We start from the raw sequence: 27,080 nt of genomic DNA, 5'->3' as shown, positions 1-27,080 counted from the left end.
TAATAACTATGATAAATATTTAATATTAGCTACAGGGATTTATTGGAGAGTGCGTTCAAGCTCTCTCTACATCTACACTGAAATTATTTATAATATACACACATTATATACAATAAATATAATGACCTCATCATTATAGCTTGCACAAAATTACAAAAATGAAGAATAAAATTAGTAACAAAATAATAATAAAAAAGGTGAATAACAAACTGAATCCCCACATTACACATACACTTAAGAATACACACATGCACAATAAAAATAGAATTCAAAAAGCTAAAATAAGAATTATTTATAAAAAAAAAAAAAAAGTAGGCAAAATAAAATAACCAGTTTAAAAGAAAGTGATATAAACCATAAAATATAAACAGACATAAACCCCTGGGCAATCATGAGAAGGCTAGAGAAAATAGGTGGGTCTTTAGCATGGACTTAAAACTAGAAATGGAGGGTGCCGTCTTAATCTCTAATGGCAGGGAGTTCCATAGTCTAGGACCAGCCACAGAGAAGGCATGCTCTCCTCTACGCTTGACTCGAGGGACCACCAACATAGCCTGGTCAGATGAACGAAGACTCAGATAAGTAGAGAGGAGCGGTATTATGGAGAGACTTATAGACAAAGAGTAAAATCTTAAAATCTATTCTCTGATGAATCGGCAGCCAGTGTAGAGATTTGAGAAAGGGAGTGATGTGTTCATGTTTGCGACAGCTAGAGAGAAATCTGGCAGCAGCATTTTGAACAAGCTGGAGACGCGTAATCTGAGTTTTAGATATACCACAATATAGAGAGTTACAGTAATCTTAGTGAGAAGTTATAAATGCATGAACAAAGTTAAATTGTCCTTCAGCATGTATTTGGGTGCAGAATATTTGCAGACCACTGATCATTTTAGTAAGTGGGACAAATTATGGGCAGCTTTCACATTTCCACTGTTGTCACTGCAGTCTTCCAGTGTTTTTTTTTTTTTGTGCAGTTACATTTACAAATGGTAACTTTTTTTTTTTTTTTTTTTTTTAAATGAATTTATTCATTTATTTTTTAATAACCAAGGATGATTGTACAGGGATGACTATGATGATGTAAACCTCTTTCTTTTATGCAGTGGTAATATTCCTGGAAGTGCCGTATTGTCTGGCGAAGAGATCTCTCATTACGTGCCACCATTTCCTGCCAAGGGAACAGGATATCACAGATACATTCTTATTCTCTTCAAGCAGACAGATTTTGTTGACTTTAGCAGTGACGTCAGACCAAAGCCCTGGTAAGCTGGGAAAATTTGGGAAAAAGAATTCACGCCCTTTATTTCTCTATGTCTCTGTGTGTGGACCTTCCCTCCCTTCCTTCTGTCTTTAATTATCTTGTGTTTATATATCCATAAATTAACTAGAACAGCTCATGTAAGACCTCCCGTTACCTTTAAATAGAGTTCCATCAAAGGGACAGTGTAATGGAACTGAATGCCTGACCCACTCCGCTGTCATTTACAGTCGTATGCAAACGTTTAGGAACCCCTGACAATTTCCATGATTTTCATTTATAGGGTGTTTGGATCAGCAATTTCATTTTGATCTATCAAATAACTGAAGGACACAGTAATACTTCAGTAGTGAAATGAGGTTTGTTGGATTAACAGAAAATGTGAAATATGCATCAAAAGGAAATTAGACAGGTGCATAAATTTGGGCACCCTTGCCATTTTGTTGATTTGAATACCTGTAACTACTTAGCACTGATTAACTGGAACACACAATTGGTTTGGTGGCTCATCAAGTTGTTGTTCTCTTTGACTCTCCTCTGAAGAGTGGCAACATGGAGGCCTCAAAACAACTCTCAAATGACATGAAAACAAAAATTGTTCAACATTATGGTTTAGGGGAAGGCTACAGAAAGTTAGCACAGAGATATAAGCTGTCCACTGTGAGGAGCATAGTGAGGAAATGGAAGATGACAGGCACAGTTCTTGTTAAGGCCAGAAGTGGCAGGCCACATAAAATATTGGAGAGGCGAAGGATGGTGAGAACGGTCAAAAACAGCCCACAGACCACCTCCAAAAACCTACAACATCACATTGCTGCAGATGGTGTCACTGTGCATCGTTCAACAATTCAGCGCACTTTGCACAAGGTGAAGCTGTACGGGAGAATCATGCAAAAGAAGCCTTTTCTGCACAAACGCCACAAACGGAGTCGCTTGAGGTATGCAAACGCATATTTGGACAAACCAGCTTCATTTTGGAATAAGGTGCTGTGGAGTGATGAAACAAAGATTGAGTTATTTGGTCATAACAAGGGGCGTTATGTATGGTGGCAAAAGAACACAGCATTCCAAGAAAAACACTTGCTACCCACAGTCAAATTTGGTGGAGGTTCCATTGTGATGTGGGGCTGTGTGGCCAGTGCCGTACTGGGAATCTGGTTAAAGTTGAGGGTCGCATAGATTCCACTTAATGTTGAGGAATCAGTCACAAAGTTGGCGTTACGCTGGGGCTGGATATTTCAACAAGACAATGACCCAAAACACTGCTCAAAATCAAAATCACTGATCAAAATCATTTATGCAGAGGAACAAGTACAATGTTCTGGAATGGCCATCCCAGTCCCCAGACCTGAATATTATTGAACATCTGAACATCTTATTTGAAGCAGACTGTCCATGCTCGGCAACCATCAAACCTAACTGAACTGGAGATGTTTTGTAACGAGGAATGGTCCAAAATACATTCATTCATACATTCATCCAGAATCCAGACACTCATTACAAGCTATAGGAAGCGTCTAGAGGCGGTTACCAAATTTATGCACCTGTCTAATTTCCTTTTGATGCATATTGCACATTTTCTGTTAATCCAATAAACCTCATTTCACTACTGAAATATTACTCTGTCCTTCAGTTATTTGATAGATCAAAATGAAATTGTTGATCCAAACACCCAAATATTTATAAATGAATGAAAATCATGGAAATTGTCAGGGGTTCCTAAACTTGACTCTCTTAAATCTCTCTCTCTCTCTCTCTCTCATATACATGTATATAATGAATCATTTGTTTATTTTAATTTTCTTTTTTTAATTTGGTGTGGTAAAGGTTTACAAACTCACTGTCTCACACACTGAATAAGACCAAAGGAAGTCTTTGTGGTTGCAGTATAAGTATGAAAGTTAATGACACAGTTGTTACCACAGAGCACATGTTCCTCAGTGCCAGAGAACAAACTCCAGTGAAGGAAAAATGTTCCCATTACACCATATAAAGGATCCTTCATCTAAATGATTACATCACATACATTTGTGATAATCCCCCATACTACAAACACTAACACACACTTTTTTATTTCTGAGTAATACATTATAGAGGAACAAGAGCTTGAAGTTGTCGTTCTGTAAAAAAAAAAAAAAAAAAAAAAAAAAAGTGTTACTAGGACAATAGACTATTGAACATTTGATTCAATAGGGGCTTTGGTCTGATTCTTTAAAAAAAAAAAAAGAATCTGTTATTGCAAATTTAAATTCATCAGAATCTTGTACATGCACTGTGATGAAGTTGGATAACTGTGTGTGTGGGTGTGTGTGTGGGTGGTTAGTTACAGTCTACAGCAGCTGAGTTTTAGGACATTGGACTTCTACAGAAAATATGAAGACCAAATTACTCCTGCTGGACTGGCTTTCTTTCAGAGTCAGTGGGACAACTCTGTCACCAGTACCTTCCACACGTTGTTCAGTAAGTGTTGGGTTTTTTCTGTTTTTTTTTTTTTTTAAATAAATGGACTTCTTATGAATTAGGTTTTTTTTTTCTCCCTTCCTTTCTTCTTGTTGCCCAGAAGGTCATGTCTGGAAACGGAGATCACTTTACATGTGGTCTTTGTGACCTACCACAATTGAGACTGTCAGTTATCCATCAAAGAGGTGTAACCACGTGTGGGTAATTTGTATGAGTTACAGGATGGTGAAGTAAAGTTGAATTACACAATCTAGTCATGTTTCAGGTCAATTCCCATGTGCTCACCTGTAACTCAATACGCAGTAACTGAATAAAATATTAATCCCCAAAGTTTTGAAACCATACCAGTCCTCCCACGCCATTGTTCTGGCCATATGATACTCTAATCTTTGTCGGTTGTGTTACTCAGCAAGCAAAGATGTAAAGTTTAGCAGACTATATTGCATTTACTGGAAATATTTTCCCATGATAATGTGTCACACCTGCACACTCATGGCTTATTGCTGTATTATACAAAATGTAATATATAATAAGGAGTTGAAAATTGCAGGATTTAATGAAGCTTTGTGCCTGATGTGAATGCCTGTGTGGTTTCTAAGTCAGTGTGACCACATCCCTCAGCACATTTATGTTTGGTCTTGTTCCGGATGTTGTTGCTAAATATTAATTTACTTACAGATATGCGAGAGCCAGTGTTCGAGTATGACAGACCACCAGTGTATCACCCACCCCAGAAGAAATATCCTCACGGACAGCCGCTACGATACATGGACCGTTACAGAGGCAAAAAAGAACACACTTATGGCATTTACTAAAAAGACATGCTGTGATTTTGTTACTGTAGAAATGTCTAATAAACCTATGTACAGCCAAGAAAATTGTTTATATCCACAATGCAGATATGTTTGCCAGCCATGAGATATAATGATAGGCCACAATTAATGAATAAATAATTGTACTGAAATAACAGAAGCTGTTAAACCTGATGCATTTTAAGACTTTCACTTTCACTTACAAAACAATGAAACTTGTCCATTCATCAAAATGAACAATTGTATTCTTTATTAAGTAACAGCACAATAGTTAGTCTGATTAAGACTAGTCAGCTAACAACCATTAATACCTGATACTAATATGGCAGGTTAACTAATAATAAGCTGGACCCACAGTCTAAGCTAATTTACAGATAATTAATCAAAGCAATTTAGATGTATAACATAATAGAATAATATATAAGATGTAGCTGGATCACATGACTACTGCACATGCTTGACCTATTTAGAAAGTAAACATTGTTATAATTAATTCCTTTAAGAATTTACGATTCAGAACCTGGAATAAAACAGAGCCATTGTTCTCATTTTTGTCTAAATATGTATAAAAAAAAAAGCCATGGTTTGGAGCGCTTTTTTTTTTTGTTTGTTTCTAAATAAAATAAATAATATAAGTAAATAAAGCTGCCACTGGAAAAACACAAACTCTTACATACCAGGTCAGGGCATGTTGCATTACAGGAAGAACTAGATTTGTAAAGTTTGTTGTGATGTTGGCTTGTCGGTATTCCCAAAGGCCGGTATGCTAGGGTGCCTATACTTTTGGAGGCGAGTGGACACGAGCGTGTGACTGCACCTCAAGTCAAGAAGCTTTTGTCATTTCAACCATATATAGCTGTTGCAGTACACAGTGAAATGAGACAACGTTTCTCCAGGGTCACGGTGCTACAAAAAACAAAGACAGAGTTAAGGACTTGGTAAGTCAATGCAGGAAAAGACGAACAAGACAGTGCAGGACAAAAGACAGTGAAAACAAAAATACAAGACAATACACAAAAGACTATAAACAGAAAGCACCAACCAATGTAAATACTGTTCAAACAATATCACGTGTGTGGAAATACAAAGAACAAAGTATTATAGCAGCAGTTACATAAGCTATTGTAAAGTATTGTGCAACTAAATACCCGTGACCCAACCTCCAAAATTGTGCTGAGTATTTTGATACATCACATGTCCATTTTGTGGTCATTTTTTTTATTTTGGGGCAGGGCTGCATGTTATGTCATGTGACATCATCCAAATATCCACTGTTCTGAGTGTTTTGATATGTCACATGTCAATGTTGTGGGAAGCATTTTGATGTTATATAATAGGGGCGAGGCTGCGGGAAAACCGAAAGGCCAGTCTGCACCTTTGTCCAGAGTATCACCCTAAAGAAGCTGGCCAAGTTTGGTGTAGATAGCTCAAAAGCTTGCCTCTAAAATTTATAATGGGTGTCTAAGGCAAAAAAAGGCCTCTTCGAGACCCGGTACCGTGAGTACCAGATCGCTTATAAAAGTAATAGCAACAAACTTCAGATCAGATTTTGGTGAATGTGGCTCGAAAGCTCTAGGAGGAATAGCAATTAATACATTTTTGTATAAGAAGAATAAGCAAAACAGAATGATGGCTTCTACAACCAGCATAATCCTAAGGATTTCAAACACTAAGAAATATTTATTTACATTTCCAACATTTGACAGAGCCAACTTACATTTATTTCTTTTTCTTTTATACAACAGAGCATTTAAGGGTTAAGGGATTTACTGACAACCTTCTAATCAGTTGTCCAACACTTCTTAACCATTGAGCTACCACATTTAGGTTCAAGGATATAAGGTTCAAAATGTCAATTTTTTCTATCCCAAGGATTTGTGAAATCCCTCTATAACCTCATCCCAGGATAGCAAATGCATGCAATTACATCATCTTTGGACAATCTAAATATCAAAGACACAGCAGATTTCCTGGAAATCACATCCCTCAGTAAAATGAGATGAGTGGAAAACCCCAGTGTGAAATAATTGTAAAATACCTAATTTTAGAGTGCAGGAACAGTGAAGAACAGAGTGGGGATTTAGAGTGTAGTCTATAAAAATTATGTATTTCAGCAGTGATTTTAACAGAATTAAATGTGATCCTTCAATGTGCTAATTCTGTTGTTCAAAAGTAAACAACTGAAAAGCAGTTCAGTTTTGTTATTGCTTATTTAGGTGTATTGGTGTATATATGGTGTTTAAGGCTTCAACTTGAGGATTAATTGCAGAAATCCTCTGAGGTTTCACAGTTAATTCAGCACTGGGCAAAAAAACAAAATACTCAAATTAAAGAAATGAAAGTGTAAGATCATGAGTATATAATTTATTATATGTTTTCATTAAAATCCTATACCTATTGTGCCAATTCGCAGTACAAAGGTAATACATTTCACCAGGGGCGGTTCTAGGCCTTTTTTAGGGTGGCTCCAGCCCCCCTGTCTGTGATCTCCACCACCCTAAAACTAAAAGTATAATTTTTACTTTCATAAATAAACAATAAAAATTACGTTAAAATGCAGGACGTGTCGTCGATGGGAAAGAAAATTATTTATCAGTTTGATCCAGGAGCGAGTTTTTTTACTTTGCTTTTATGCACGTGCGTTGTAGTCTTTCAAAAATGTATCAGCTGTCTGCTTTATTTGAACGGAGAAGCATAGAGTCAGTCAGAGCTGGAGGCGTTTATTTATAACGTTAATCGCCGGAAAGCAGCAAAGAGGGCAACCAAAAGCAGTGAAATTTCACTATTCTTATTACCAGAGTTGTAGCACAAACAAAATATTATTGCAAACAATCCATTCATTCATTCATCTTCTACCGCTTATCCGAACTACCTCGGGTCACGGGGAGCCTGAGCCTATCTCAGGCGTCATCGGGCATCAAGGCAGGATACACCCTGGACGGAGTGCCAACCCATCGCAGGGCACACACACACACTCATTCACTCACGTAATCACACACTAGGGACAATTTTTCCAGAGATGCCAATCAACCTACCATGCATGTCTTTGGACCGGGGGAGGAAACCGGAGAACCCGGAGGAAACCCCCGAGGCACGGGGAGAACATGCAAACTCCACACACACAAGGTGGAGGCGGGAATCGAACCCCCAACCCTGGAGGTGTGAGGCGAACGTGCTAACCACTAAGCCACCGTGCCCCTGCAAACAATCCATTTAATACTAAATAAAAATAACATTTATTGATTTGGTCTTTGTCTTGTGAATATTTTCTTATTAATGACTGTATTCATTGGACACACTATTTGTAGAGAATGCACACATACATGAACTGATTTGATTCGAGACTGGCATCATTACATCGTGAATAAAATGTTGGTGTCCATTTTTGCCATTTTAAATAATACCATAACCTTTGGCTTACTATGTAGACATATAATGTATAATATAAAACTCTTCTTGTTTTAAATTCTCACTGAGGACTAAACCCCCCTAAAGATGAAATCCTAGAACCGCCCCTGCATTTCACACTGGGAATTCTGGAAAATTAGGGGCAATAACAGCAGGAAGGTGAATGTTTAGACATGCTTAGGTGAACAAAACTATTTGGAAGAGAAATTAGATTTGGTTTGGCATTTTTGTGATGCTTTTCAGGCTTGTAGCTCAGCTTTCAGTTTTGTTTTTTCTAACAGTTTGCTCTTAAGGAATTTTCCACAGTATTGTGGTTTTTGTGTGCGTTTGTCTTGTTGTGTGAAGAAGTTCATCTTTATTAGATTGGATATAATTCTCTCTGAAACTCAATAAGTTTTATTGATTATGATGATCAACTCAAAAAAGTATTAATGTTCCAGAAGAAGCCATGCAAACATGACACTACATCCATCCTACTTGACTGATTAACTTTTCTTTCTCAAAACTTTGGCCTTTCCCTCACTTTGATTGAGGTTAATCTTGGTTCCAGAACCTTCGGACGCATCAACCATAAATTTATGTTAATTACATTTAACTAAATGTAAGATAAACAGAAGCACTTACAGAATTCATGATGTTAAATGACATGTCACGGTCCCAGTCCTAGCAAAAAACAAACACTGATCGTGTTCAGTTACTCTTTAATCAAGGTTAAGAGGACATTCGAACAGGAGGCCTGTTAAATCTTTAAATATTTTCTAGATGATGTTATTGTTTACACAGTGTTGGATTTACTGCCTCACTGACTTTTCAGCGTTGAAGGAGTTCAAAGAATAACTCAGCAGTTCTGCTTCCTGACACTGGGCAAATAATATACTTCACAGCTGAACATAGTGTATACCCAGGGGACTTTTCAAACTTCTCAGTGTTGCGAAGAGGTGGGATTTGATTCAGTCATCCAAGCATTTTTTTCAGTCAGGATCTGGACCAAGCTACTTCCAACATCTGTTTTACATCCAGTACTTTCTCTCTGGGTTTTCCCAGAAATTCCCCTCTCCGTATCTCCTCAGAGTTGATCTTCTCCCACTCAGAAAATGACACTGGACTCACGCCTGAAAATAATTAGACACAACTAGACAATTTAAATGAACATAAGCGACATGACTGTGCAAAAACTAGCATGAATACCCAGGACTTAATGGATCATTTAATGGATGAAAACAACAGCGTCTTATTTTGTCAACTTTGTCTTTTTATCTACACTACAAAATTCCTGGGGGCCAAATGATAGGTATTGATAGTTTAAATAATGATAGGAATAGGCGTTTATTCAGTGTTGTCTCAATTACTTTACAGAATCTTTTATGGAGTTAATTGTTTTGTCGGATATGTTGCAGGAATGCACTGCAAAAAATATCTTAGCAAGAACATTTTATTATTTGAAATATGTTTAGCTCATTTCTATTCAACATTGTCGTTGTTATTTTCACTTTGAAATAGTCTTATTCCATTCACATATTATTCCATTTTGCTTATTTCAAGCCTTTATGTTCATTTAATGAAATTATCTGTTCAGCTTGAAGTTAGTAAATATGTCTAGAAATAAGCTTTATGGTCAAATGACTTATGTTAATTAACTTAAAATAACTTAACTTAAAATAACTTATGACTTATGTAAGATTAGAATTAATTTAAGATACATTCACTTACTAAAATACATGGTCTGCAGTGTAGTGCATGCTTCATGTGAAAAAATCTTGCAATGATAATTTTTGGATGGAAAAAATGCTAATAATTTGATTGGCTTCCATGAAATTATACTGTGAACTGGTTGATAATATAATTTAGTGCAGTTGCTCACATGTTTAATTCAATTCAGATTTATTTTGTATAGTGCTTTTGTTCCTGTGGTAAGAAAAACTCCCTTAGATGGAAGAGGAAGAAACCTTGAGAGGAACCAGACATTTTCAGGAAGACATTAATTAAAAACAGAATGTTTATCTCTGGTACCTTTTCAGTCAGGCAGGGTTATATATATACAGGAAACAGGAAGACTGGACAATCTGACTGACTGTTCAGGAACGGGTCATCATCAATTATTGTTATATCCTGTTATACTAATCTAAAGCCCACTCACTTCTATTCAAAGTGAATAGACTCAATTCAGATCTATGATGTCTCATACAGTGCCATCTGTGTGACCTCTCAACCACCACTTGCTTACAATTTGAGACCAGAAAATCAAGTTCAAGCTGTATTGTGTGGGATTTTCCATTACCCTCAGAAAGCATTATGCAATAAGCAACTGTAGTGATGACATACACACACCTACACTCATTTCAATTTTCCTAAACAACATGTTATTAAAAGAAACCATGTCAGTTACCCACTGATAATTTTTAGGTTATTTAAATGACAAAAGAAAAAACCTGTTGTGTTCTGTACACATAAATACCGGCTACAGAACTGCTATAGCCAGCATTTCTGCTGACGCAGGTTATGTTTATTTAGAAACATCATAAACTATTTCTTTTGTTAGATTGTGTATCTTGTGGTCACAGATAAGAAAATATGTTTATACAATAGGTAGAAATGATATTTTTGTTTGGATTTTTATTACCTCGAGTATGCAGTAAGCTTGTAATCTCCTGAGCACCAGCTTTATTAAGGGATAGATCGAGCTTTCCCGATTGCGCATCTTTCAGGAGAATTCGTGCGGTTTCAAAACTGTCATTCATAGTTGTTGCAATCACACCAGTTGGCCCACGCTTTACCCAGCCACTGCAGTACAGCCCTGGAGGCACAAGCCCACACACACACAAACACACACTTTGTAAGCTATGTTAACTCCAGAAAGATACAATCATAAACCATGATCTTTTTAACTTCGCTACCATCTTTAAAGTATAAAAGATTTTTTAAACTTGAAAAATATACATAATTTTAGAAAGCTTAAATTTCCTTATAGAATATAGTTCAGCAATATGCAATTTAATAAAATACAAATGGTGTGAATCCAGGTCACAGTTTCACATAACGTATCATGTTTGTACTTGTAAACATACTTTAATCATTCCAAATATAATGCTATAAAAAATGTCATGTGAATTCACACAAGACCAAACAACGTCCTCATAATGTAGCATGTGTCACTCCTCAAACTATCCAAATGCTTGGAGTATCTGCCTGGAGTGAGAAGTGCTTATGGACATAAACCATGTTGTTTATAACTTCGATAACATCTTGTACATCAATGTATGGACATTAACGGCCACAGTGATGTCACAACATACATGTCATTTTAGAACCCTTAAATTTCCTTCTAGAAAGATAGTTCAACTACATTCAATCTATAGTGAACCCTATATTTCTGCATAAATATGACCCAAAACATCAGCAGACATTCACACAAGTCCTAAAAGCAGACAAAGTGAACCCAATCAAACTGATCAGACAAATATATTATACTTGGTAATTTGTTCAGGAAAATGTTATATCTCTGTGAGAAACAAAAGTATGTGAACCTCTAGGTTTAGTACTCGATTTCAAGGTCAAATTAGAGTCCATCTGATTTCAGTCAATGAGATTACGATCAGGTCTCCATGAGTGTCCTATTTCTGTACAAATGGAGGAAAGGTTAAGACCATTGGTTCATTCCCGAATTGGTACATTTTACCAGAAGAAAAAATGTGTCACACTTCTAGACTGGTGCCAAAGAATGATGAAAGAGGAACAAATTTAATGTTTGAAGATGGCCATGTTGATGAACTAACTTTAACCCCAAAGCAAGCAAGCACTTCGTTTGCTGTTATTGCTGCACAAGGTCTTACAATATATCCTGAAAGCAATGGTTCAGATACTTCTGCAAGTCACATATGTAAAGCTGGAACTTTTTTCTCAATAATTAAATGAAGAAGTATAATATTGTTGGCTCATTTGTTTGATTGATTTACTTTGTTTACTTTTAGGACTTTCAAGCGACACTGTACTGTATATATAGTGGATTGAATCTAGGGGATAATGGTAGGTGTCAGGAAATGCATGCAGTGTTAAACCTGTGCCAGCACATTACAATATTTTAGTGTAACTACTATGTGGACATTTGGACAACTCACAGCTCTGAATGAACATTTCTACAGACTATGAAAAGTAAGCAAATAATGAAGAAGTCCTTGAGTCAAAACTGAAATTAAAAAACTGCAAATATTTTCACTTTTTTTCATATGGGAAAATGAAACAGAATGTCATGCAACAAGCAGCAGGATACCAGATACAGAGAGACACGCTCCCGGCTTAAGGTCACCCTATTAAACATTAAACACCCTCACTGATCTTCCGCTTACCTGCTGTATGAGACACTCTGCCCATGTTGTTCGGCACTGTGGACGTGTGAGGGTCAAAGGGCACTGAGGAGTCAATAGGTAGGCTCTTATATCCAATACTGCTGATGAGCAGACCACACTCAAGATCTTGGGTTTGTCCTGTGGGCAGAGCCCGAGCCTCCTCCCCTGAACCCTGAGTAAAGATGCAGGACAAACAACTTAAAACTTTACCACCACATGTAGAAGTCATACAAACCTAACCATCAACTTAAAGCCTACTGAATGGCTCTATCAGTCTTTGTGATCTCCAAAAAACCACATAGGAGCAGCAGGAATACTGCTGTACAGACTAGCTTGTGTAATGAATCTAATGAACACTATGATCGATGAACAATTCATGTGTACTAAAATATGTTTAAAGAAAAATCCATGTGTGAATGTGATCTATGCAGAAACCCTCACCTCAAGTTTGTTCACAGCCAAACGAATCCCTGCTACTTTTTTCCCATCAGCACATGGGAGCACTTTCACGGGACTGAGTAGAAAACGAAAACCCCATTGTTTATTTGCTTTCGGACTTCTTTCATCCACTTTCAAAGACTTCAGCATTAGCTCAGTCAGTCTCTTCCTAGGTCTGGGAAGATCTACACAAACAAAAACCCACACAGGGGATGACTGAGTGTGTCTGTATATGTGTGAGGGCAAGCATATTTATCTGGTGGTGGTCTAAATAGAATACTTATATTCTGCATTCATTTCTAATATAATACAACAAAACGGCATTCATAGCTCAAGTGGTTAAGGGTCTGGGTTGTTAAGAAGGTTGGAGTTCAAGCTCTGGCACCAACAAACTGCCACTGTTTGGGAGGTGGGGGAATCGAGCAAAGCCATCTCAGATATAAAATGGTGGGCAAGAAAACCGCTATTCAACTGAGATTTTTTTATTTTTAAATTCAATTAAAACCTTTATTGCTTATTTTCATATTCAGTATTTCAACTTGGTCTCCTGTCATGATTATGACAGTATTCAATGTCACACAGTGACAATTCACTTTCTTTTAAATAATGTGCCTAGAGCTATAAAAATGGAGTAAGATTCATTTTTATTAGCCATGAACCTATGGATCACATGATATGAATAACAATGTATTTCCTTGTTTGTTGCTCAGGGTGAAAACTGGATTAGAAAAGGGGAAAATGCTGAACAAGCTTCAAGATTGCCTCCTGCCTCAATTATAACTGGTTATAAACAAGATACTGTACTCATACTGCTATCAAACATTAATCAGGTTGTTTGTTTATTTCAGGGTAATTTAGGTTTGCAATCATTGTCCTCATGTATGTAGAATTTATTACATAATAAAGCTCCTTACTCTAGTGCTGCTATTATGCGATTTATAAACTCGAACATTAAATACAACTCTGTGTTGTACTGCATTTGCGGTTGTTTTTCTTTATTGTTATCCTTTTTAAACCAGTGTAACTGGATATGTTTTCTTTGTACAATGTGATGCAATCTCGTATTTTGTACTTCACTAATGCTCTATATTCTGCTGCAGGTTTATGCATGACTAGAATGAGATGGAACATTTCTGCTTTTGTAATTCGATGGGTTTTAGTTCAAGTTTTCATTTCTATTCCTGAGCTGCAGCACATCGGGACTTACGGAAAATGTTACCACATGTTTTTCCAGGATACTTACAAACACTGGCCTTTTAAAACAACAAGACAAACAACATTCCCTTTAATAAATACACCTTATGAAAGCCTGTAAGCTCTAATGGTGGGAAAGAATTATGTACTAGATGCCTTTTTCTTTACTTCAGTTAGTCACTGTTCAAGTCGGCATAGCTGACAGAGCCAAAAAGTATTAATGTGTACATTTTCAAAACTTTCACAATCTTCATGTCTAAAGTATCTGGTCTCTGTATACACACACAAACATATGTTTACAGCTGAGGAAATATATGTTCTTGTTTTCTATTTGAAACGTCAGATATAAAAAAAAAATGTAATTTAAAAACATGCACATCAATTAATAAGTGTGTATGGGCTTGACTGTGGTGTGTGACTGTATTTAATAATTGATTAAAAGCTTTTGAAAAACATGCAAGCCTGGAGTAAAATTAAAGCTGCCCAAATGATAAATCAGTGATAAATCCAGTTCTCCAAACTGTAGACATTCTCAATAAAGGCTGAAAATTATAGATTAAAAAATATTTTTTTTCGTTTCAATGCAACGTTATTTGTAGATCGCTCTTAGCAACAGACTGCTTATAATGTAACTAGTCCAAAAATGTTTATCCATAATGAGCAAGCCAGAGTCAGTTCTGGCAAGGAAGAGGAGATGCTCCATGTGGTCTTTGAAGACAGCAATCTTGTCATCAATTCAACATTTATTCAGACAAAATATTTATAAATCACACCCTCCAGTGTCACCCAAATATGGATGAGGTTCCCCTTTGAGTCTGGTTCCTCTCAAGGTTTCTTCCTTTACCGTTCAAGGGAGTTTTTCCTCACCACAGTCACCTCAGACTTGCTCAATGGGGATAAATACAAACACATTTAAATATATCTAATATTAATCTTGAATTTTGTATTATATTAATCTTTATATTATTCTTTATAATAACCTTTTGTTCTATGTTTATGTTCTGTAAGACGGTCAATTATATAAAAATACATTTGAATTGAACTGAAGGAAAAACTTCCTGAGACAATATGAAGAAGAAACCTCAAGAGGAACCAGAATAAAAGGCGACTTTTCAACCTATCAACTCCAAGATTATTGTAGAAAGGACATTTTTTATAATCAAACTCTCCAAATGTTTATAATAATTTTGATTCACACTCTCAGGTGTCACCTAAATGAGGATGAGGTTCACTTTAGAGTCTGGTTCCTCAAGCTTTCTTCCTCATACCATCTAAGGGAGTTTTTCCTCACCACAGTCACCTCAGGCTTGCTCATTAGGGATGAAATGGGATAATGCAAATAAGTCTACATAAAGATTCCATGTTCTGTGAAGCTGCTTTGAGACAAAATCCATTTTTAAAAGCGCTATTCAAATAAAATTTTATTTAAATTTAATGAGCAGTTTGTCCAAAACCACCTTCATGGTCTCCAATATGCAAAGCAATATGTTAAACAGAGTACACCAGTGTTCATTTTAAATCAATTGAAATCATCAGCAAAGCTTCCTAGGAGCATTGTTAAATCTATTATAACAAAGTGGAAAAAATATAGTACAACTTTTGTAATACTACTAAAAGTACAAAGTTTCTGTTTTTTTGGAATGGGGTCAAACCCGGACTTAATTCCCACAGAAAATCTGTGGAATGACCATAACATTGTGGTCCATCAACTTTCTTCATCTAATTTTGGCAGAGGTGAAGAAAATTTACATTAAGGAATGGAAAAAAAAAAAAAAATCAAAATGTGTAAAGCTGCAAAATATATTTTAATAGACATCTAATTTTTTCTTTCATTTTAAACTATTTTATGGACATTTACATACTTTGTTGTACTTACTTTTTGTACAGACTTTAAAAAGGAGAAGTTAAAGGATCTCATTCTGAAAAATGCTTACATTTGATATTACAATAAAGCAAAAAGAGGGAAAAAAAAGGAAATCTGGGGTTGAAGTGACTATAGACAAAAATATGTGAAAAGCTTTCCAAATTCTAAAATGATTCCACAAAATTTCTATTTTTAAACTCATGTCTACTTCAGTAACAACTCTATGATTCTTGTCTAGACTTTGTAGGCTTTCTTGTCTGCTTCAGTACAGAACTTCCAGGTCCAGATGCAAAAATGGGTGCAGACACTCATTAAGCAATGTAGATGAATCCAGCAATTCATCTAAATAGATGTCAGATTCTACTTCTGCTTTTACCACCCCCACAATCCCCGCAAGGCTTTCCATTACAAAGTGTGGGAATCAAACTCCGGTATGTAGGCCTGCTGATCTCGGCATGCCCAGGTTTTATTGTCAGACATCGATCAAGAATTAGTGTAACTTTTCAGTGCTGTGAGAATCATTTAATGTAGCATGTGATGTTTTTGTTCTTTGCCAAGTAAATGACATTAGAACATATAAATGTACAAAAAAACCTTACTCAATAAAATGTTACCTTTTCAAATCTGTTTCTGATTCAATCAACAACATTAATAATGAGGATGGATTATAAACACCACCCACTGAGACACGTGTAGTGTTTATCGTGGCTGTGTTTAATGGCCATACCTTTCAGAGCTTCAGCTATGCCCTCAAAGTCAGCAGGGAGCATGTCTGCTTTAGTCTCAGGCAGGTTCATCATTTCTCTCACCTCCTGAACAGAAAAAAATGACAGATGGAAAATTTTAAAGAGCATGTAATAATTTCTGTGTGAGCTAAATGGAAAACTTTCACTGTGATCTGTGCCCATTTCCTGAAGTCTGTGCCTTCCAGCCAAATTCAACAGTGCTTGTTTGTCTAGTTCTTTATGCCTCAAATCATTCAGAGATTTCTATTATGGCACGTGTCTGGTTTCGACATGTACATGTTTCTTGCAGAAGCTCGTGACAACATAAGGTCAATTGAAATGTCGTTAAACACCAGTGTATGAGAAAATTAGATACAAAAAGCAAAAATCCCAATAACCTCTTCATTGTACATTGTTTTCAGCAACTAACATCGGAAGCTGTACCAGAAGCAAAAAAAATAGCAATCATTTTGCTAACAGTTAATGAAAAAGATGAGTTACTGCTGAGGTATGAATATATCATTCGATCAAATATAAAAGCACATACTATAATAAAGGAGAACAAGATGTACTAGATGTGGCAATATGAGGAATTACAAATGCATGAACTGAAACAACAACAAAAAAAAAAAGAAAAAACAAGTGAAAGAACAAGAGAGAAGGAATGACCACTAATACGGACAAGCAGAAAAATTTTTTTATACCTTAATGGTGCATGCAATTTGCAGAGGCCCCCTTCTTCCCACAATCAGAACCCTGCGCACTCGACTGGCTCTAAGAGACTCCAGGGCCTGTTGGGTAATGTCTGTTGTCTGCATTTAAAAAAAAAAAAAAAAAAAAGAAAAAGAAAGAAAAAAAGACATTTAATCACCTTTTGCAACACACAAGGCTATAACTTGCTCAGTTTCTTGCCAGATGAAATCTGGCAGCAAAACTTGTGAAAATCATGCAGCTGTATCTGGTGTAAAAGTTCTAAAGTTACACAATACATGAATTAGGACGGAGTAAGAAACCTATTTAATACATTACAGTTTTTGTTTTTATAATATGTGGTGCAGAAGGACCTTTAAAAGGTCTGGGGGAGACAAGAGGATTCTGGCTACATCCAGTGCCACGTTGCCTTGTCCCATAACTACAGCAGTCTCACAGCTTAGATCAGGACAGAGCTGAAAGAGAAAAAACAGAAAGGCTAAACAGAAACACATGTATTCCTCTTACATAAGTAGTCCCATCCACATGAGAGGGACACAGGCACACAACAGAGGGACATGCACACAGACACAGAGACAGACACAGAGACAGACACAGAGACAGACACAGAGACAGACACAGAGACAGACACAGAGACAGACACAGAGACAGACACAGAGACAGACACAGAGACAGACACAGAGACAGACACAGAGACAGACAAAAACAAAGACACATCCTGCCTATAGCAAAAGCCTACCGGCATGTATGAGAAGACAAAAAGAACCTGACCAAAAGCCCTGGTGTACAGAAGGAGATCACATGAACCTCCAAACCGACAGTAACTCAAGCTCAGAAAGGAACCTTTACCCTGGAGCAGTGTACCACCAGATAAGGTGGTGAAGAGTTAAAAAAGAATTATATTATATTTTAGAAATATATTTTGTTGGATATACTGGTTGTCTGGGTGATGTGGTATAGTGGCTAAAGGTGCTGGACCAGCGATTAGAACGTTGTGACCCCAAATCCCAGGTCCACCAAGCTGCCACTGCTGGGCCCCTGAGCAAGGCCCTTAACCCTCAATTAGTATAAAACTAGATAAAACTGTAAGGCACTGGATAAGGGTTTGTGCCAAATGCCATAAATGTAAAAAGCAGTTGAAATGATAATTAAATATTACCTCTTTGTTGCTGGGGAGCCCGTTATACCATCCCACAAAGTCTCTGGCTGAGAACACACCGGCTAGGTTTTCCCCAGGCACTCCCATTGAGCGTTTTCCTTCTGCTCCATAACTCTGACCAACAAACAATACAATAAAGTGAGCAAGTTTCAATGCAGAAATGAACGCGGCAAAGCCTAAGAACGTATAATGAATAAAACAGTGAAAGAAACCTCACAAGCACAACAGCGTGATAGGCTTTCTTTAGCTCGTCCACACTGACATCCGTACCTATGCTGACATTGCCAAAGAACGAGCAGCGTTCATGTTGGGCCGTCTGTGTGAACGTGTTTATGACGTTCTAATGGGATTAAAGAAAAGAAAAAAGGAATTAGTAACAGTACATGTCAGATTATTCATAACTGCTCACCTTGCTATCAATAGATAGACAGATGGATAGATGACTGCTAAGGAAGTCCTCATGGAACATTATATTTTTTATATATTATTTTATAAATATTATTCTATTTATATTTTTTCACAATCCAGCTGCTTCCATAAACTCCCATAAACTTCAATAATTGGTTCTAAAAGAAAAAAAGAAAAGGTATCAATCTACTAAATGAAATGCTCTAAAAAGAAAGTTGGATTCATCTTTTTTAGGGTTGAAATAAATCATAATTCTAAAAACATTATGATTTGAAAGAACCTGAAGTGTCAGTTGCTATGAGTGTTTAAAAGCCATCTTTGCATCTTTACACCATCAACTTACATGTGAGATAAATGTGTAATCATTGTTATTACAAACACATTTGATTAAATCCATTACTTTCCTTTATATTTACATATATTTTGTCAAGACAGCCTGTTGGTGATACACAACCATTGCGATACTATTAGATAACAAATCTAACAGAATCTGAAAACAATAAGCTAGACAGAATTATAAAAATATGTATCAGTTATCAAGCTTCGTATACCTGAGTCTTTAATAGTGACTAAACTGCAATGTCATACAACACTCAGATATGTGTTCAGATGTCTAATATTCAGCCGTATCAGTTGGATTACGCCCACACAGTAATACTAGCCTTCCAGTGAAGGTGCTAGACCTGCGACGAAAAGTCAGACCTGTACAACTCAACCAAAAACTGAAACCTGTAGTTGCATCTAATATAATAATGCAAAAATGTAGCATTATTGTGCTGCTTCATTTGCTTCTTTTCTACCAGTAACAAGAATTAGAACTCACCTTAACCTCTGGGTGATCCGGAGCCACCCCAAACCGAACCAGGCCAAACGGGACAGGCAGACGCTCATAGATGTCCACAACCATGTCACTCCTCCCCTGAAACAGAGCACATACACTTATATAAATACTTCCCAAACTGACTGTTTATTGTGTATTAAACAAGAAAAGATTTGGTCCTTTGCTTTGGTTTGATCCAGGTTCGGTGATGAAAGTGATTGAAATTTCATTGTCAATGACAACTTCAATGTCATTTGTAAAGCGTTTAACAATGGACATAGTCTCAAAGCAGTTTTATAGGAATTTAACAATTCGGAATAAAAATAAAGTTTAAAGTTAAAATTTATATTCATATCGAAATGACTGAGTTCTGCAAAGGTAAGAGTTATTGAATCAGCAAAATCAGAAGGTCATACTGGACCTTCAAGTTCTAATGCAAGGGGCAGGAAAACCTTTCTTCTCATATTCTGAGGGCAGCTTTTTGCCATTTCTTTGCCCTCACGTCATCAGTCATTTAAACTAAACTGTTCCCTTCTGTAATATTATGTGTATGAAGCTTCTTCTTCTGTTGCCTGTTCACTGTAATCTCACTAGTACATCATTAACAGCAGATTATATCTTCCGTCTTCCGTGATGATATCTTGAACATGTAGCCATTTTAAAATGGGGAAGCTCCAGAGTGAGTAAAAGGAAACAAATAGAAACAACAAAGAGCATCATGGAAATCAAAGGATTAATAAGAAAAGGATGCAACACTAATGATTCTGAGAAGCAAACATTCAGGCCTGCAAAAATTAGACATGTAAGTAAAGAATCTGGTTTCATTTGAAAGTTTTACTTCCCAGTCTAGTTTTTTTAAATTATGGCCACTACAACCACAACTCAGAGACGCAGAGAGACACACAGACACAGAGAGATTCACACAAGGCAGACACACAACCCGTCTTTAACTTAATATGGGTTCACTTTACAGCAGCCAATTACATGACACAACAGGAAACAAGCGTTTATTGCAGATCAGTGTTCCTGTTCAGTGATTGGAGTTACCCAGCTAACCAAAAACAAACACTGACTCTAAGACCCAAGAAAAAAGTAAACACTGTTAAAGTATAGAACAAAGTGACCGGACCTTATCATTTATATGTAGCTTATTCTTGCATGATGAGATCCTGTATCCTCAAATGAAATCCACCGCTCTGTACTAAAGCTTTTTTTCCTTTTTTCAAAAAGGAACCGAGATAAAGTTCTTTTGTTTTTCCCTTTTCAAAAAGGAACTGAGTCAACAGTATCATTATTATTCATGGAAAGAAGTCAGAATCTTAATATTCTGACATAATTCGGACAGATTTCATTAATAATCTTCGTCCAAAAAAAAAAAAAAAACAGTTAAGTCTTATGGAGTCTGTAACGATGAGTGTGTCTGTAATATGTATAAATTTATATAAACTTTATATAAAAGAACTGAAAAAAGAACGTTTACTAGGAAAAAGTGTCATGTTGTTGCTTGTATTTTTGAGTTGTTTAGTTGTGTCAGTGTATTATGTACAGTAATGGATGCACATACTACAATTACACCAAGGTATATCCAGTATCAGATGAAGGAGGTTCTACTGCCTGTTTTTAATGCTTCATGATCTCCATTTCAACCAAATCTTTCTAGACCGCATGGTACTAAAATGAAGCTGCTAATGCTTGAATAAAACTTTCTTTTCACCCAACATTTTATTTATCTATAAAGACAACCTGAATACAAAACCTACTTTTATCTTTGTGCACCTGGATTTATTGTGCTCATTAGTTTCTTAACAGGATCCTTTTTGTTTTGCTGTAATCTTTCCATCAAATCTATCAAATCTAGTCTTCCATTTTCCGAATACATTCATAATCGTTTAAACCAATTCCATTTAATCTATTCGTGTCAATCCAAGTCCATTCGTACGGGCTTTAAGTCGTGAATCTACAGAACATGTAGATGTTTAAGTCGTGAATCTCCTACAACTGCTCTGGGGTGCAGAAAGCTAAATAATTTGCAAATAAAAAAAACAAAATGTTCAATTGCATGAGCAGTCAAACATGCAGCTTAACCGGTTAGCATCAGTAATCAAATGACTCTTTGGACACAGTCCAACTGGTTGCAAATGAAGTAGTGCGTGTCTCTATATAAATACTCCTGTTTCTGGAAGAACTCAGGTGTGTTAGTGCACACACCTAAACAAAAAAGCATCATAAAAATCAATCATTGACAGGTCTAGAAAACCAGATTTGGGTAAATCAGATCCCATTATTTTGGTACTATGGAGGGTTTTGGGTCTATGTAGGTCATAAAACATTCCACAATCCACCCACTGAATGCTATCAGATTGAATGAAATGAGTGAATGAAAGCATGTGTGGATGTGCACATGTGCACATTGTGCTCTGTAATGTAATGAAATAAACCTGCTTCACTCCCAAACTGTTTATCCCCTAATTTCATCCTCTGATGAGTTTTTTATGTTTACAAGCCAATTAAACTTCTACAAAGGCTGTGGCATTTCTGGGGTTCTTCTGGATTTGTATGTAGGTGCTGCACATGTGGTGTAGCTTTGGGCCAAATGAACTTAATGTCTGCAAAGAAACGTACTGCATGAGAAAAAAGATTTCAGTAGTTTACACTGTAGTAAAGGTTTTTGGCCATATTATGCAGAAAACTGATCTGAATAAATGGATCTCTTGGCCATAATGGATCCTCTGAATGCTTAAGCCTTTCTTTGTGCAGGCATAAATCAGCCTTTTCTGACACATTCCAGTCTATTCACAGAAGGGTGAACTTTAAACTTCAGCATAGTTCATCATAGTCTTCAAGAGACCAATGGTACTGTAGGACAGAAAACCACACATGCAAAAATCTTAACAGTCCACTTCAAATACTACAGCAAGCTTTGCTTTCTGTTTACGGTACTTTCTGTGTACTCTCTAGGATACTTTCCTTTCTGTGCTGCATAGCACGATAAAATATTTTAATTATTTCCTTTTTCTTTCAACAGTCAATGAGCAACATTGTTAACATTGTTATTCCTGTAAATAGGTCAGTGAAACTATTCTGCTCTAAATTGTTCGTGGCTCTTCACAGTATGCTCTAGTGTCATTTTCTTAGACTGCATCAACTTTTTCCACAGTCACTTGAATCAAAAGTCTGTGGTTTGTTTGTCTAAATATTTTGACAATTGGGTGAATTTTATTACCCTGCATCAAAAGGTTTAATTTTCAAGTCCAGAAGAAGTCTGTCTAATTGGTAACAAAAATGTACATTGGTTTTGTAAATGTAAGTGTTTTTGTTATTTTCCTTCATACTTTCCTGGGGATTAATTGATATATCCAGCTATATAAAGTATAAAAAACAACAACAAACAAACCAGGAGAAATCCATACTAATACAGTCGTACACACCAGACATACACCATTTAAGACTTTTAAATGGTTAAAAGCAGAACTTAAAAAGGAAGTGCTAAAGCCTGAATAAGCCTGGATTATAACCTGTAACTTGACTATTCATCTACATTTAGAGGTCTCTAAAAGTCAAGCTGAAACCGAAAGCTTTTTATATTTATAGTTTATGGCCCTTTACTTACTGAGGCCAATTCAATTCAGTTCTAATTTATCTGTATGGCACTTTAAACAATGGACCTTGTCTCAAAGCAACTTTACAGAACATAAACATAATACAAAAAGTTTAATATTATACAAAGATTAATATAATAAAAAGTTTAAGATTAATTTTAGACTTATATTTAAATGTGCTTGTATATATCCATAATGAACAAGGCTGAGGTGACTGAGGTTACTGTGGGGAGAAAAAACTCCCTTAGATGGAAGAGGAAGAAACCTTGAGAGGAACCAGACTTAAAAGAGAACCTCATCCTTATTTGGGTGACATTTTACCATTCTGTAACCTCCCGTTTGTTTTTCCAAAACAAAGTCTTTTCACAATACAAATCTGCTCTGTTTTTGAATCTGTCTGTCCAAATTGTGAAGAATGTATCAGCAATGCTAAAGTCAAAGCCATTTTTTTTGTATTTTTTTACATGATATCTCTGTAAACATTAGTTGTCTTTTTATGATGTTTTCAAAATAAAATTCCCCCCAAAGTTTAGAGTTTGATCTAGATTAGGGTGCACTCTACCAGTATTATCCGTTCTGAAGGCTTTAATGTTTCTGACAATGGTACTAAAAAATAAAGTAAATAAAAAAACATCCAGTACATATCTGTTTATCTTTTAATGGGTAAATGATATTCTAAAATGCATTCTCTCTCTCACGCACACACAAACAAGCACAAAGATTGGTTGAGAAACCTTAAAGGCACTGTGAACCATTTACTTATGCTTAGAGTTAATCAGTCATTTTACTATGGAATGCAACACATCTAATAACTCGATCCTCACATTCTCCCGCTCCTTTTAACACACACATCATGGTCATTAACACAAGGATGAAAAGCCATTATTCCAAGGTAACCTGCAGGATCTTTTTACTTGGACTGGGGTTTTTGAGAGGATTTTGAGATAAGATTATCATTGCAAGTGGAATCTTGTCCTCCCAACAATGGACTCTTGTTGCATTCAGGGAAACGTTTCGATCCTTGAAAGCAAACACAGAGAGAACGAGGAGAAGCTTCTTCCTGCAGGTCATTCGGAGTTTAAACCAGGAAACATCCAGGATCTAGTACTGGACCTCTCCCTCCATCTTTACTGTTTTTCTGCACACCTTTTTTGCAATATGACACTTTAACTCTGGACTGTCACTTTAAATCTGGACTTGCACATCACAGTGCCACTTTATACACACCATACAACACAAGGACACTTTAAGGACAATCATTAAAACCATACGCTTTTATGTATATACGTTTTTTTTCACATATATTTTCATATTTTATATAGTATTTATATAGTTTATACTTTTTATATATCTAACTCCTTTTGGATTTATTTTTTATCCCTAATTGCATTCCTTTTATGCTTAAATACTGGACAGATGCAAAAAGCATTTCACTGCATGTCGTACTCTGTATGTATGTGACAAATAAAATTTGATTTTGATTTGATTTGATTTTTTATTTTGAATCTAACCTTGAGGAGATGTTGTGCTGTGTAAAAGCCTGCAGGACCTCCTCCCACGATGCACACCTTTGGATTCAAAGCACTTGCAGAGAATAACCTGTTTGCTGAAAGCATGTAAGAAAGTATGTAAGAAAAAAGGAACAGGACACATAAAGGAAGACTAAAAAATAATTAACGCTAAGACCAAAAAAAAAATCAAACAAATAGAAAAAAAAGATGTGGGGTTTTTGGTTGTTTATTTGTTCATTTTTAAAATCCATGAAAAATATAGCTTGAACACTGAAAGGTAACATGATCCCGATCTTTGACTTATTAAAGCAAAACACTGCTGCACTGCTCTTTTTATGTTTCTTTTTATGTTTATGTAGAATATGAACAGCAGCAGCAGATGATCTGAAGAAAGGACTCTGCTGCATTAATACTGTACACTTATCTGTAGTCTCCTGAATTGTAAAATGTTATACAATAATTAGGAGCCAAGCACTGAAGGTGCAAGGCATGTATTGTAATTGCTAGAAACTTTCACTATTATTATTAGACTTTCACACGTGGTGTAGCATTGATGGACGACAGCGCAAAGTATCAATCTATGAAATTAGACCATTGATCCTTAAAGCACCAAATGTAGTATGTGTCGGGTGACAGTGGCCACATTGTTGTAGATAATACAAAGGGTTCTGTCAAAAGTTTTTCCAGTAATTTTTCTGGGGCAAACAATGTGGTTACTGTTGTCCAATGAATCCCATGAAGAAGATACCAAAAGAGAGGATTAGCCATATGTCAGCAAAGCTTGGTTGGAATTATGCAAACCTTGGTGTACCTTATTACTATAAGAATTATTGGGTAACCGCCAAGGCTAATGAAATTTGGCCACACAGAGTTATTATACCAGAAAACCTCAAAAATCAAATGCTATAACTTGAATGCTATAAGCAATCATGGGTATGCACTAAATTTCATGAGATTTGGTTTATTGGGGATGCTTCATTTCCCTATTACTCTGGCATAAAAGCAGATATTTTAAATAAATTTCTTATGCTTCAAAAAGTTCAAAAAAAGTTCATAAAACTATAAAAGTTAATGATCCTCTCTGGGAACTTATGAAATCATGTCAGCCATTTTCTGTTTCATTCATCTTTAATTTTGCTAAAATTTAAACATCTCCTGCTAGTTATGGCAAAATCAGTTGCTGAGAATTACCTCATGAGAACACAGTCTTTAGGACTTATTAAAGGACAGTGTGCCCACATTGTGACCACAAGTTCGTCCTTGAAGGGACGAGAGGCTGCTTTTGTTCACTGGCATAAAGGTCAATGCACATGTTAACATGAAGCCAGGGTGTTACACACCGCGTTTAGTGAAATTTGGCCACTTTGGGCCACCTATGCTGAAAACATAAACCCCCCTCTGTTTATGCACTTGGTTGTCTAGTACCCTTCCTACTTCGTGCTCGGACCCTTCGTTGCTGCTTGCAGCTAAATTTGCCATATATTACTTTCATGCATCTTCTTTTAAATGTATGCAATGTGTTAAACATTGCAACAACTTTAAAGGTTTGGCATTCAGTTTGTGTGTGAAAGATCAGTATCTGTACTTTGAACACTTGCATGCTCATGCCTTAAGCCAAATGAACTGCATCAATCAAATATGCACAAGCTTCAACAAAACAAAAAACAGACAAAACAAAAAACAAACAAAACAAAACAAACAAAACAAAAAACAAACAAAACATTAAAGCATAAATAAACACCTGATAACGGATACAGGATATTTAATATTGTTCTACACAAAAGAAAACTTTAAAATCAACTCCTAATAATGAGACTTTGATGACTGAATTGCAAAGCTGTCAAGTCTCATTAAAATATCGTGAAAACTTACCCGAAGATGAAGGAGCACAGTGACATCTGGGCTGCAGCAGACTGTACATGGAGAGAAAGGATCTCTTAATGTTTCTCATGTTTACAGTCAGAATGTCAACATGAATGAATGAATGAGCTGCTTTGCTGAATAAAGACTCGCAGAGAAGAAGAATAAGCTGCTTATAGACCCTTTTAAAAAGAAAAAGCCGCTTATATCCGCTCGGGATAATCAGAATTGTGCATGTAACCGGTTCTCTTGATACATATCATTCACTTTGACATATTGCTCAAAAATGGACTTTGTTCGACTAGTCAGGGTAAAAGATTAAAATAAACGCATGGCAGCGTATTTAGCCATTTCGAGGCTACAGATGCTTATGCAAATTGCCCAAACTGTCATGCTATAATAACCAAAATATCGAAACGAACGTGCAAATAAATTATAAATAGTTTTCATTACAACAAACATAAGAAACAAACACGTCCGTCGCTCAAAACGATCCCTGTCCAACAACGT

At 36.2% G+C, this 27,080-nt stretch overlaps 2 protein-coding genes across 5 annotated transcripts in view; one reads left to right on the top strand and one right to left on the bottom strand.

Moving 5' to 3' along the window:
• Positions 1-4,596, top strand: part of mrpl38 (mitochondrial ribosomal protein L38) — a 9,821-nt gene extending 5,225 nt beyond the window's left edge. The window contains exons 7-9 of the mRNA XM_060895324.1: positions 1,104-1,262; positions 3,582-3,718; positions 4,397-4,596. Of these exons, the coding sequence (XP_060751307.1) occupies positions 1,104-1,262; positions 3,582-3,718; positions 4,397-4,533 (433 nt within the window). The 3' untranslated portion in view covers positions 4,534-4,596. The remainder of the gene's footprint in view (positions 1-1,103; positions 1,263-3,581; positions 3,719-4,396) is intronic.
• Positions 3,390-27,080, bottom strand: fdxr (ferredoxin reductase). Of its 4 annotated transcripts, XR_009650078.1 has the most exons (13): positions 26,583-27,079; positions 24,711-24,805; positions 19,604-19,699; positions 18,590-18,712; positions 18,373-18,486; positions 17,567-17,668; positions 17,207-17,314; positions 16,505-16,589; positions 12,723-12,904; positions 12,282-12,453; positions 10,559-10,732; positions 8,563-9,050; positions 3,390-5,436 (listed from the first exon to the last, which is right to left on the bottom strand). XR_009650078.1 is itself a non-coding variant. In XM_060895291.1 (12 exons), the coding sequence occupies exons 1-12, from the start codon at positions 26,659-26,661 to the stop codon at positions 8,914-8,916; spliced, it is 1,467 nt and encodes a 488-aa protein (XP_060751274.1). In that variant the 5' UTR covers positions 26,662-27,079; the 3' UTR covers positions 3,390-8,913. The 4 variants fall into 4 exon arrangements, 3 of the variants coding, with proteins under 3 accessions (XP_060751274.1, XP_060751295.1, XP_060751286.1); XM_060895291.1 differs by having other exon boundaries at positions 3,390-9,050; XM_060895303.1 differs by lacking the exon at positions 3,390-5,436 and having other exon boundaries at positions 8,934-9,070; positions 26,583-27,080.

Source organism: Tachysurus vachellii, chromosome 2 (assembly GCF_030014155.1).
Source record: "Tachysurus vachellii isolate PV-2020 chromosome 2, HZAU_Pvac_v1, whole genome shotgun sequence".
NCBI classification, from domain to species: domain Eukaryota; kingdom Metazoa; phylum Chordata; class Actinopteri; order Siluriformes; family Bagridae; genus Tachysurus; species Tachysurus vachellii.
This window is presented reverse-complemented; position numbering and strand designations above follow the sequence as displayed.

Coding starts and splice junctions, on each gene's coding strand:
- fdxr (XM_060895291.1), bottom strand. CDS start 26,661: ATGAGAAACATTAAGAGATCCTTTCTCTCCATGTACAGTCTGCTGCAG. Junction 17,669..18,372: donor GGCTCCCCAGCAACAAAGAG/GTAATATTTAAT, acceptor TTTCTCTTTCAG/CTCTGTCCTGATCTAAGCTG. Junction 17,315..17,566: donor CTCCCCCAGACCTTTTAAAG/GTCCTTCTGCAC, acceptor TTTTAAATGCAG/ACAACAGACATTACCCAACA.